General features: G+C 35.3%; 1 protein-coding gene across 1 annotated transcript; it reads left to right on the top strand.

Annotated features, from left to right (window-relative positions):
- Nucleotides 1-8017: 8017 nt before the first annotated feature.
- Nucleotides 8018-12164, top strand: LOC113765266 (selenium-binding protein 1-like). Its single transcript, XM_027309383.1, has 8 exons — nucleotides 8018-8193; nucleotides 8301-8497; nucleotides 9367-9562; nucleotides 10183-10410; nucleotides 10680-10911; nucleotides 11072-11179; nucleotides 11265-11537; nucleotides 11723-12164. The coding sequence occupies exons 2-8, from the start codon at nucleotides 8356-8358 to the stop codon at nucleotides 12002-12004; spliced, it is 1461 nt and encodes a 486-aa protein (XP_027165184.1). The 5' UTR covers nucleotides 8018-8193; nucleotides 8301-8355; the 3' UTR covers nucleotides 12005-12164.
- Nucleotides 12165-12250: the final 86 nt, after the last annotated feature.

Raw genomic sequence — 12250 nt, forward strand, 5'->3', positions numbered from 1 at the left:
GCCCTTTTCCCTCGTTTGCATTTCTTGATCGAACTTCATTGACTCTCCGTCAATTCAAAAGTAACCAACCGTAGACTCCACTTTACTTCCATTCCTTCCACCCAACATACCCCTACCGGGCCCGAACTCCAAACACTTGCACTTTGGTATTACTCGAGTAAACCGGAATCGAGAGTCTCTCATACTACAAGATTCCATATAACATTTCCCCAAGGCACATCAATTGGCACGACCAAGCCCTCGCCGGCTCGATTCAATCAACTACCAATGGGGTTGAGCTCAAAGATAACAATTGTAGTCGTTGGATACTCGTCCAAACGACACCAAGCCATGTACTTTCATTTCATGTAACATGTCGTATAACATTCCAATAACATGGTAAACAATAAGTGAGAGTGATAAAGTACGCTCTCACTTCAATCAATTCACATTCAATTCACTTCAAGCAATTCACATTCAAAGCCATATATTAACACACAAGTGAGTAGTACACTCACCAAGCTTGCAAATGAGGTTTCATGCACTTCTGTCAAAAGAACGTCGTGCACCAACGTCACGCCCTAAAACATGCAAACAAGTACAATGAGACTCGATAACGAGTCATAAACCAATGCCAAATACGACCCCAATAGGGTCCCATAAGCATATACAAGCATTAGAGAAAACCAGAAAATCCAGAAATGGATTTAGCTTTGCCCTGAAAAAAACAGTTTTTGACCTCTTTTTGCGGTAATGACACCCAAGGCACTACGATTACCGGATGAAGGTGTAAGATATGCCGTTTCGAAGCTAAAAGACAGGGCTACAACATTACAGAAGGTCACTCAACCCAGTTTCGAGTGCAACCATGTCAAAAATGCAAGATACTACACCAAAACCGTAAAACAGATTCACAAAATGCATTCTAGCGGAAACATCATAAATCAGGCTATCTAAGTCCAAATCCAGAAATTCTAAAACCATATGAAAGCTAAGAAACAGGGCTACATTTCATCAGAAGGCCTCAACAACCAATTCCGACGAAATTCCAACCAAAACAATCAATTACAGGCGCAATTCTTACATTCGGATAAAACCAGGACAGCAAGGGTAATTTCGAATTTTCTCATCCTACACTACTCCGATTGACCTGAAATTTTGCAAGTACCTCTAAAATATTATTCCCTACAACTTTCATGTTTTAAGCCAAGACCAATTCGGCCTCTAACTAGGAGCTGCAAAACCGGGCAGAATGTTCCCAAGAAAACCCTAACTTTCTACAATTTCTTCCAAACCAGAAATTGGTTGCAATTATCCACTTTTTCCACCTTCTAGAGTCATTATACATCATTTCCAATCATCATAGATAGCCACACAATCATGTTCATATTAAAACAGAAAATCACCAATAAATAAAAAACTTCACTAATTCAACCACAAATCAAGATGTAATCCATAAAGTTTCATCACATACCACCACTAATCATAAATTAGGCATCATTAGAGGAAGGAAAGTGGTTCTTCACAACTCACCTTAGAAACAAGAGAGAGAGAGCAATAGGTCCTCTTAGCTTTCCAAATAACTCCACAAATCAACTCACTAACACTTCCTTAAGTGTTTCTATGGAGCAAAAACAAAATCTAATGGTTGATTTAGAAGATTGGAGCAAAGATTGAAGCAACTTGGAGAGTTTTCTTTCTTTCTTTCTTGAGAGTAAGAGCCGGCCACTAGAGAAGAGAAAATGGTGAAATTTTGGTTAATTTTGTGATTTATTTGGTCAAATAGAAAAAAGTGAATAGTGGTCTTATGTAAGAACCAATCCTATGGTGACACTTGTCACCTCATTTAATGCTTGCCTAACTTTTGTCTCCCTCATACCAATCCACTTAGCATCCTCTACTTATCTCTTAACACCCGGTAAATTAATTACAGTATCCAAAACTTAACCTAGTTGGCCGAATTTTTCCGAACTTTTCACACTAGCGGGTCCCACGTCCGGTATACGCTCTTAATTTCTCAAAACCTATTCGATACTAGAAAAATCATCTAAAAATTATATCTGCTCCTTAAAAGTATCTAGAAATTTTTCCTAAGCACGAAAATGTAGAAAACAAGCTATGAAAAATAATAAAATCTAGAAAATGGAAAAAATTACGGGTTCTCACACATTCCATATTAAGTATTTCACGTAAAAGATACAATTGCTTTTGTAAACCAGTTCCACCATATCTTGATCATATAGTAGTTGACACTTCGTCAATTTTCAAGTCAGGTAACTAATCCAGTAGTACATCACTTAACTCCAATCTCCGTCCACCAACCAAACCCCTTATCAGGCCCGAACTCCAAGGTAAACACTGGTGGTAATACTCGAGTATACCGATTAGTCGAGGTGATAACACTCCACTCGACAACACTAACTATCCAGGGTTCATTATCTAATCGACCAAGCCCTTGCCGGCTCGACTCGATTAACTAGCCATAGGGTTTCTGGAATTCCAGACAAGATACAATTCATATGCATGTATATCAATTCAACTGAAATCAATGACCAAGAACAAATCACATTAGGGCAAGTGCGATAAAGTACACTCTTGCCCTATCAATCCACTCATATAACATGTAATCACATTGGTCAAGTATTAAATACAAGGGTCAAGTTCAATTAGGTATTTGGAAGCACTCACCCAAGATGTAGTGCTTTTACAGATCACATCCAGGTAGTACTGCTAGTTTGGAGTCCAAATCTGCGATAAAAGATCATTTAAAAGCTTTAAAATTCGACTAAGGTTCAAAATTTAAACGTTTCGTTTAACGAGAATCAAGTAGTTGAAACTCATTTGGAGAATATTTGTAAACTCATGCTTGCTCTTTAAACTTTGAAACTTTGAAGCGATTAAACTTTGAAATCTCCATTTGAATCGAAGTGACAAGAAAAACGTACTTCTATTAGTCGTTACTTTCATTTTTCAAAGGTACAAATTTCTACCGAATTCTAACTTATATACCTCTACAAAAGAGAACTCAAATAACCTAGACAATTCGAGTTAGATTCGTCCTTAAATCCTTACTCAAGTCACGAGTATATCTACCTAGCCCTCGAGTGAAAATTTGGGCAGCACGCCCCTTGCGTTTACCTATTTTTCAGCCATTTATGGCTTCATTGTTTTTCTCAATTTAGCCCCACAATCACACACAAGTAATGTTACCAACATAGCCCTTCAATTAGGCTCCAAAAATCATCCAATTACAACACAAGTTTAATAATACAATCGGAAATCAGTTTTGAAGACAAAAAGCTAAACAGCAGATTTGACATCTTATAACATTTTGGTCACAACTGGAGCTACGTTTATCGGATTGGGGTACACTTTATACCGTTTTATAAAGACGACTCAACCCAGTTCATAGTTGATCCAGGTCGAATTTGCAGATTACAGAACCAGAAGTTCATGGTCAGTCTGGTTGTCAGCATTGGATTCAAACGACAATAACTCAAGCTACACAATTCGGATTGAGACGTTTTTAGATGCGTTGGAAAGCTGAAACATAGAACTAAAACTTTTGTGTTTTGGCCAGAGGCTGATTCGATATGGATCAAAGTGAAAAACAAAGCCAAAAATGTGAAATCTCAAAACTGCCGGCGGAAAAGAACATTTGGCAGCCAGGGGTATTTCAATCATTTAACATGCTACAATGCTTCGATTGAGCTGAATTTTACTGGAAACTATATAACATTATTTCCTAAAACTTTCATATTTTGACCTAAGCCTGATTCGGCATCTAACATGGACGAATGAAGCTGGTCAGAAGCAGGGCAGTTTACTCTTAAAGCTGGAAATTTGATGAATTCAAGGTTTACATTCTCATTCATGTCTTCAACCACCATCCCAACTCCCTATCCAAGTTTATAGACATCATATGCTATCTAAACAACAAGAAATACAACTGAACAACTCAAACCCTAACTCAAAAATCCACCATAACCATCAAAACTACTTAAATAACCATCATTAGCCAAGAGTATAGGTTGCTATACAAACTTAAACAAGATTAAGGGAAAGAAAAAGGAAAAACAGCCTTAATACCTTGCCAAAGATATTTGCAAGAGAAACCTCAACCTTTCCTTCCAAACCTTTAGCACACCAAGCTTCCCAAGTTCCCAAATAAGGGGTTAATCGGTTTAGATTTTCGGTTTTCACTCAACTAAGCTAGAAATCAAGATTGAATGAAGTAGTTTTTCTCTCTTGTTTTTCTCCCTCAAGTCTCGGCCACAATGAAGCAAATGAGGCAGAAATGGAGCTCCAAGAAAGGATAAGAAGCTAAGACTTGAGTTGGTCAAAGATGGTTGGATGACTTCCAAGTGTCACTACAAGATTTCATCTTGAATTTTTCTTCTTTTTCCTTTCTTTTTAGTCAAGAATTTCGGCTCTCTCTCTAGGGTAATTAGGGCTGATATTTTTGCACTAATGACAATGAAATTAAGTTAATAAAGTGGTGGTCAAGTGGTGTGTTCACTCGGTAACAAATGGTACCCGTCGATTCACACCGTTTTTCCTTAACTCACACGTACTAGTGTTTTTACTTACCATTCACTAACTTATTATTATTACTTCTAATCACACATTTAATATCATCTAAAACTCAATCGTAATCACTAAATTTAGTACACACTCCATACCGATTACTCACACTACGAAAAGACGTGAAAACCCTAGTTTACCTTAACGATGAAAGAAAAGGGGAAGCCCTTGGTTCTATGAATAATTGTAACTATTGGGGAAGTGAATGAGTAGTAAAGCTATTGTAAAGTAATAATTTCCAAATTAAAGAAAATTTTAAGAAAAATATAAGGGATTTTACAAGTCCTTACATACACTATCACGGTTGGATGGATGACACATGAGCAAATTTTGAATTTTAAATTCAAATTTTGCACGTATGTCATATATCTAATGTTGATAATATATGCACTGACAATGTATATAAGATTAATCTTTCTAATTAACCCTTTTTAACAATTATGGGTCTTTGTTTTTTAAACAAAGTGTATATATACTTTTTATATGATTTGTACATTGGATCTTATTTAAATGTGCATAAGACTTTATCAATTGCTTAGTTTTTATTTGATAATTAAATATTTTTTAACAAACTTATTTACTTTTTTATTATATAATTAATCCTTTTAACTTTCAAACTGACAATATTTGAGTAGTTAGAAATTATTTTATTTTTAAACAAAAATAAAATAATGAAAAATAAGGCTATATTTTTTAAAACAAGTGGCACAATTTTATCTTATACTTAACTATATTATTTAGTTATGTAAAAGTCGGATCAAATGAAATTAAATCTTCTATTAATATCTATGCTTTCATTATATATCTAAGTACAATGATTAGTATCTAAAAGCACTTTGTTAGATATTTTATGTCTATTGAAATCACTATTTTATATTTATAAATATTAAATTAATACCTACCGCTTCAACATGTGACCCACTGGTTGAGCTGATTGAACTAGTGACCCAGTGATCTGATCACTCTACCAGGTTCCTTGATGGGTTGGATTTAATAACTATGCAAAAAATACAATAATTGAGGTTATCCAAAATTACAATTATGATTGCAGGTAGCGGTTAATAGTAGAAAATGAATAAATGTCAAATTAAATGGTTGGGATTGAATTTTAGACAAAAATTTTAATACATGATAAATTTTGATTATATTTTTACATGTTGCTATATTAATTTTTACATTTATTATTTTAGTATTTGCAATTGTTGCGGCATTGTTTACATGACTAACACTGTTGATCTAAAATACAATTTCATATGGGCCACACATTATTACATAGCCAAAGATAGTTATTTAGCGATAATTTTAGTATTACACTAAAAAAATAATTTTGGTATTACCTACCGAAAGTAACTCAGCAACTCCTACCTCATTCACAATTATAATATTCTCCTACCTCATTCACAATTATACTATTCTTCTTAGTTCTTATAAACTTGGCAAATTTTCCTGTTCCCATCTTTTCAAAACTTCCCAAATTATTTTCTAAATCCAACCAAACCCCACTCACAAGCCCAGAAAGCACAATTCCATATAAACCCAGCATTATTACACAACCCACCAAAATCGCTTTACATACAAATCTGATTGTGAAATTTCAGCCATGGTTTTTAAAATTGTTTGACTTATTTTCTCTATGTCCTGATAGCTCAATGGGTCTTACTTATTTTATAGGATTTGAGGACTTTCATTTGCTGCCATTGGAGTTATTGGTGGACCACAATTTCATCGTGGTTTTGTTGGAGTATGGATTGGCAGCTATGTTTTCAGAACCGGACCGGATATCGACTCGGCCGAAGTCAGGGGTCAATGGGTTCGACCGGGGATCGATAGGGGTCGAACCGGATGACGTCATAAATAAAAATTATTTAAAAATTAAATTATTGTATATAAAATATCCAATAACATATTGATATTAAGAAATGTATATTTATATATATTTGATGTTTCAAATATATTTAACAAGAAAATACAAAGAAATTAGAACAATCAAGTAACAATTTATATTATTTAATAAACATTAACAAGTTTAGAATTAAAATTATGGATTTAATTGAAAAATAACATCAAATTTTAGGACAATATTTATAAAATATGAAATATTTGAGGTATATTAATAAGTTTTCACAATTTAGGGGGTCAAAACATAATATTAAAAAAATTTGAACTTTTTTTACAAAATCTCCTGTTGGACCGGTTTTTCCGGTTCTGTACCGGTCAAATCCGGTCAAACTCGGTTTTTTACCGGAGTTGACCGGGATTTTAAATCTCTCGGTTCTGATGACCAACTCAGACCGAACATCTGACCGGTTCCCGATTCAACCGTTCGGACCGGCCGATCCGGTTCGAGTTTGAAAACACAGATTGGCAGTCGCGGGTGATCCTTTCGATGAATATTTTATACTAAAGAAATCCGTAGTATTGAAAGTCTTTATTGTATCACTTGTGCGCTGGAGATCCAAGGTTATTGGAGCGTTCTTGCTCAAGCAATATATCTGTGGTGTGTGCGCATCTCTAAGCTATCCAAGCGACATAGCAATGTGTAGTTTGTGATATCTACAAGGCATCCTTTATTCCAAGAGAACCACTGTAGTGATGTTAAGTATGGGATTCACGTCACTTGACTCCATGAAGTTTTTAAAATTTTACTTATCGTCCTTGAATTGATATTTCTCGTAACATTTTAGCCATTTTGGAGGAAATACAAGAAAGATAAAACTTTTATTTCAATACTACTCTTATGTTATGTTACTTATGAAGTTTACAATGACAATAAAAAATAAAATAAGGTTAAATTTTTATAAGGTGTAAATTTCTTGACTTGAACTATATATCTTTATTGTATTGGAACAAAAGTAAAATTTACATTTTAAAAAATTCACACGTATGAAGATATTATTTTAATTTTTAGTACAATTTAAACTAAGTACATGATGTATTAAAATGTATTTTCTAAAAAAATTTCTTGACTTCCTTATAAATATCCATGAAATTATTCAAGGTGTCAATTACTCATCAAAATCTTTCTAAGTTATTGATTTTGACTAAATTTAATTTACTCACGTTCTTTACTATCCCACCACGACCTTGATATAAAGAAATATGGACAATTATTAGATCTCAATTTATTTTTTTAATCTGCACATTTTGGTTTAAAATTTTATTTTATTTTAGTTTTTGGTTAAATGGTTATTAAGAGCAAGGGTAATGTTGCCAATTTGTGACTTTTCACAGGAATATTTAATCTTGTCAAAGTGATAGGGGAGGTAAGTGAGATTTTAAATACCTTAGGGGAGCTGAATGATATTATGAGAAACCTTAGGGGAGATTTCTAAAATAATCCCTTGTATTTAACTTTGAAATCCTGAGTAAGATTTTCCTGGGATTACGTGATTTACGTCCATAAAAAATTGATACATCCCACCTGGACACCTAAGTCCGGCTACATGCACAGAGGGTATATTTCCGCTTAGACGGCTAAAATACATTATCTCCAGATATGGAACACAGCAGAACCAGACAAAAGACGTGCATGACTGACCAAATTAACTTCAATTAGTCCTCGTCCATCCACGCTGTTAACTACATGGTGATAACAACGTTTGTTCCTGTTCATATTCAAACGTGGCTTTGGTAAGCAATTGATTGCATCCCATGTAAAAATATCGTACCGCTAGTATTCTACTTCTAATAAATTGGGGTTGTAAAAGTTGGGATGTTCTTGATTTGCTTTGTTGTAGCTTTTGAGGAAGTAATAGGTGCGGAGGGAGGAAGAGAAACAGAGGAGGGATTGAGATGGCCGCTGCTGTTGCAACTGATGTAGTGACTAGAAATGGCCATAGCTGCTGCAGTGAAAAGGGTCCAGGTTATGCTAGCCCGCTTGAGGCCATGTCTGGTCCCAGAGAATGTCTTATTTATGTTACCTGTGTCTATACAGGTACTTGATCTCCTTTTCCCCTGACTTTGCTGTTTAATCAGTACTTTGATGACAGCAGTTTTTTTTTTTTTTTTTTTTTTAAAAAAAAAAAAATTGGATTTAAGACTTTGTTGAGAATAATAATTATGTCTTCTTTCGTTTTTTGGTTTTTAATATTGAGTGATTATTGATTTTGCTCCAATATGTTTGCCTGTTGGATAGAAAAGTTTGGTTGCGGTTAGTTTTGTTTATTGATGAGATTTTGGGGTCAATGGAATCATGCTGATCGAATCTTGAATCTGGACTTTTTACCTTTTATTGTGGGGCAAACGGGAAAATTAATTTTTGAGTACCAAGAAGAAATTGAGCTACTGTAGAATGTTTGTGAATCTGTTGTTTGAATTGTTTTCTGGCCTCTAATTAAGCAATTTCTTACATGCCTTAATTCAGCATATATTGAGATAGCACAACGGCTTTCAGCAGTTTTATTGGACCATGTTTAAGGTTTTCCCCAGGAGTAGGGTAAGGTTTTGATGTGTCCAGTATTTATTCAAACTAGCCGAAGCTGCGGAGAATGACCTTACAGAACAACCCTGTTAGAGCGGATATTTGCAGTTCTCTGATGAAAATTGTCCATATTCTGTTTGTTGGAGAACGGAATTGTCAATCTCCTGGGAAGAAGAATTTGTTTTCTGTATACATGATTCTACCCTATTAGTTGTTCCATGTCGGCTATTTTGTGTCAGGCATTGTTAGTTAATACTTCATGTGGGATGTTTATAGGTTTTATTTATTCCGACTTGTATGTGTGAGTTAAAGGGGTCTAATGGATCATATCAAAGCTTGCCAAGAAATCTTTCTGGAGCTTAGAGATTTCCATTCAATAACAGGAACAGGAAAGGAGAAGCCTGACTACTTGGCCACAGTCGATGTAGATCCAAGTTCACCAACTTACTCAAAAGTTATCCACAGGCTGCCTATGCCCTATGTGGGTGATGAACTACATCATTCAGGATGGAATGCCTGCAGCTCCTGCCATGGAGATCCGTCAGCTACTCGGAGATTTCTTGTCTTGCCTTCGTTAATGTAAGGGATAACATCTTTAAAAATGCTTTTCAAACGATCACTATCATAGTCCATTGATACGTAATCGAAGCTGAAAAAATACACTTGTCCTGCCTGTTGTCTAGAAATCACAGTTGGAACTTTGAAGGTGTTGAGAAGAACTGCTTTATCTTTTTCATGAGACTTCTCCTAAAGTGACATTGATGTTTTCAGCATGAAAACCATTTACATGAATGTTCTAAACTGGTAAATTCATAGTGATAAGAAACTTTAATGGGTCATAATCTTTTTTGGATAGCTATCAAGCAGAGTATCTGTTGAAGTTCATACATTTGGTCCATACGATATGGTTGATAGAGTTAAAAGATGTTATGCATAATCACCACATCTGCAAATATTGGTGACCTGAAGCTGACAGAGTTAAAATTGATATTCAATGTCTGAAAATAGTATCGAAGTGAAGCTGAAACTCTATATACTTTCTTTTTGCTGCATACAGCCATTTTCTTCTACATTTACTGCAAAATGCTCTTTTTTTCAATTTTACTTGCTATGAGTGATATCACCAAAAAAATTTTGTCAAGTTTTAACTCAATAGAAACTAGGTAATATCCCTATGCTTAGTTTGGGTACTCTTTCAGATCTGGACGCATATACGCTGTTGATACAAAGGAGGACCCAAAGGCTCCAGCTCTGCACAAGGTTGTTGAGCGTGAAGATATCATACAGAAGACTGGTTTAGCATTTCCGCACACTGCCCATTGTCTTGCTTCTGGTGATATCATGGTGTCATGTCTTGGAGATAAAGATGGAAATGCCAAAGGAAACGGCTTCCTTTTGCTTGACTCAGAATTCAATGTGAAAGGAAGGTATTGTCATTCGTACTCTATGAGCATACGAGTTGTCTATTTAGTTAACATGTTCACCCTAATCTTAAATTATAATTGCGATGCTAAAAAAAAAAGCACAAATCCAGTCCAGTATCTTGCTTAGTTGTCTTCCTCTCTCCATGTGATTCTACTTTACCTGTATGTTGGAGTTTCAAACTTTGACAACATGTTCTGCAACAAAAAAGTTAAGTTATTGGGAGTATGACAGAACATAATGAGACCACTATTTCTGCCTGTCCTTGTAATAGGTGGGACAAACCTGGACATAGCCCGCTTTATGGTTATGATTTCTGGTACCAGCCAAGGCACAAAACCATGATCAGCACTTCGTGGGGAGCCCCAGCCGCTTTTACCAAAGGTTTCAACCTCCAGCATGTTGCAGATGGCCTTTATGGACGGCATTTGCATGTCTATAGCTGGCCTGATTGTGAATTAAAACAGACATTGGATCTTGGCAACACAGGACTCATACCATTGGAGGTGAGATGACATCTTCCATCAGATATTTTGTTGTCAATGACTTGACTAGCAAAAGTCACATCATATTTAGGAATGTATCCTTGCATTATTCTTTTAATCGGTAAATAGATTTGTATAATTTATTGGTCATTGATTCTGGTAAAACTTTACTTTTTTACAGATTAGGTTCCTGCATGATCCATCCAAAGATACTGGCTTTGTTGGTTGTGCCTTGACCAGCAACATGGTACGATTTTTTAAAAACCCAGATGACACATGGAGCCATGAGGTATGCCCAAATATCTATTGCTTTGGCCAGTCAAGTGAGATGGTAAATAAATTCGCAATTGACTTATTGCTAAATGATCTTACAGGTATCAATATCAGTAAAATCAGTGAAGGTGCAGAATTGGATCCTTCCTGAAATGCCTGGTCTAATAACAGATTTTCTTATATCTCTTGATGATCGTTTCCTTTACTTGGCCAACTGGCTTCATGGTGATATACGCCAGTATAACATTGAGGACCCTAAAAGCCCTAAGCTTACTGGGCAAATATGGGTTGGAGGTTTGTTTCGAAAAGGTAGATCTGTAGTTGCTGAAGCTGAAGATGGGACAACATATCAAGTTGATGTCCCAGAAATCCAGGTAAATTTTGATCTGTAGCTTTAATTAGAATTTCTGGTGATGTGAGTTTGCTATTCAAGTTTCACACACTTTAGCCAATATAAGTGTCCATGTTACATCAGATTTTTTTTTTTAAATGTTTTACTTTTTGTTTCGTTTTTAGATGAAAAGATTGACTAAAATTCTTGATTTTGTTTGTTAAAAAGGGGAACCAACTGAGAGGAGGGCCTCAGATGATTCAGTTGAGTTTAGATGGAAAGCGGCTTTATGCAACCAACTCACTCTTCAGTGCTTGGGATCGCCAGTTTTACCCTGATCTTGTGGAGAAGGGAGGGCATATCATACAGATTGATGTTGACACAGAGAAAGGTGGTCTGACCATCAATCCCAACTTTTTTGTTGACTTTGGGGCTGAACCAGATGGTCCTTCCTTAGCACATGAGATGAGATATCCTGGGGGTGACTGCACTTCCGATATATGGATATGAGCATCATAAAACATTTCTTGTAAACTAAAAAGAATATTGCAGGCATGGGATGCAACATTATATGAATTTGATTATGTGCCTTAATTCAACAGAGATTATTGTAATGCAAACTATACTTTCACAAAGTTAGGTTCTGCTGTTTCATGCTTGATCGTACAAACTGCACAAACTAGTGAGTGTTTGGATAGCAAATTTTTTCAAATAATATTTCTTGCATCATAAATATATTTTTCAATTCATTTTTTT

Source organism: Coffea eugenioides, chromosome 3, assembly GCF_003713205.1.
Source record: "Coffea eugenioides isolate CCC68of chromosome 3, Ceug_1.0, whole genome shotgun sequence".
Classification (NCBI taxonomy): domain Eukaryota; kingdom Viridiplantae; phylum Streptophyta; class Magnoliopsida; order Gentianales; family Rubiaceae; genus Coffea; species Coffea eugenioides.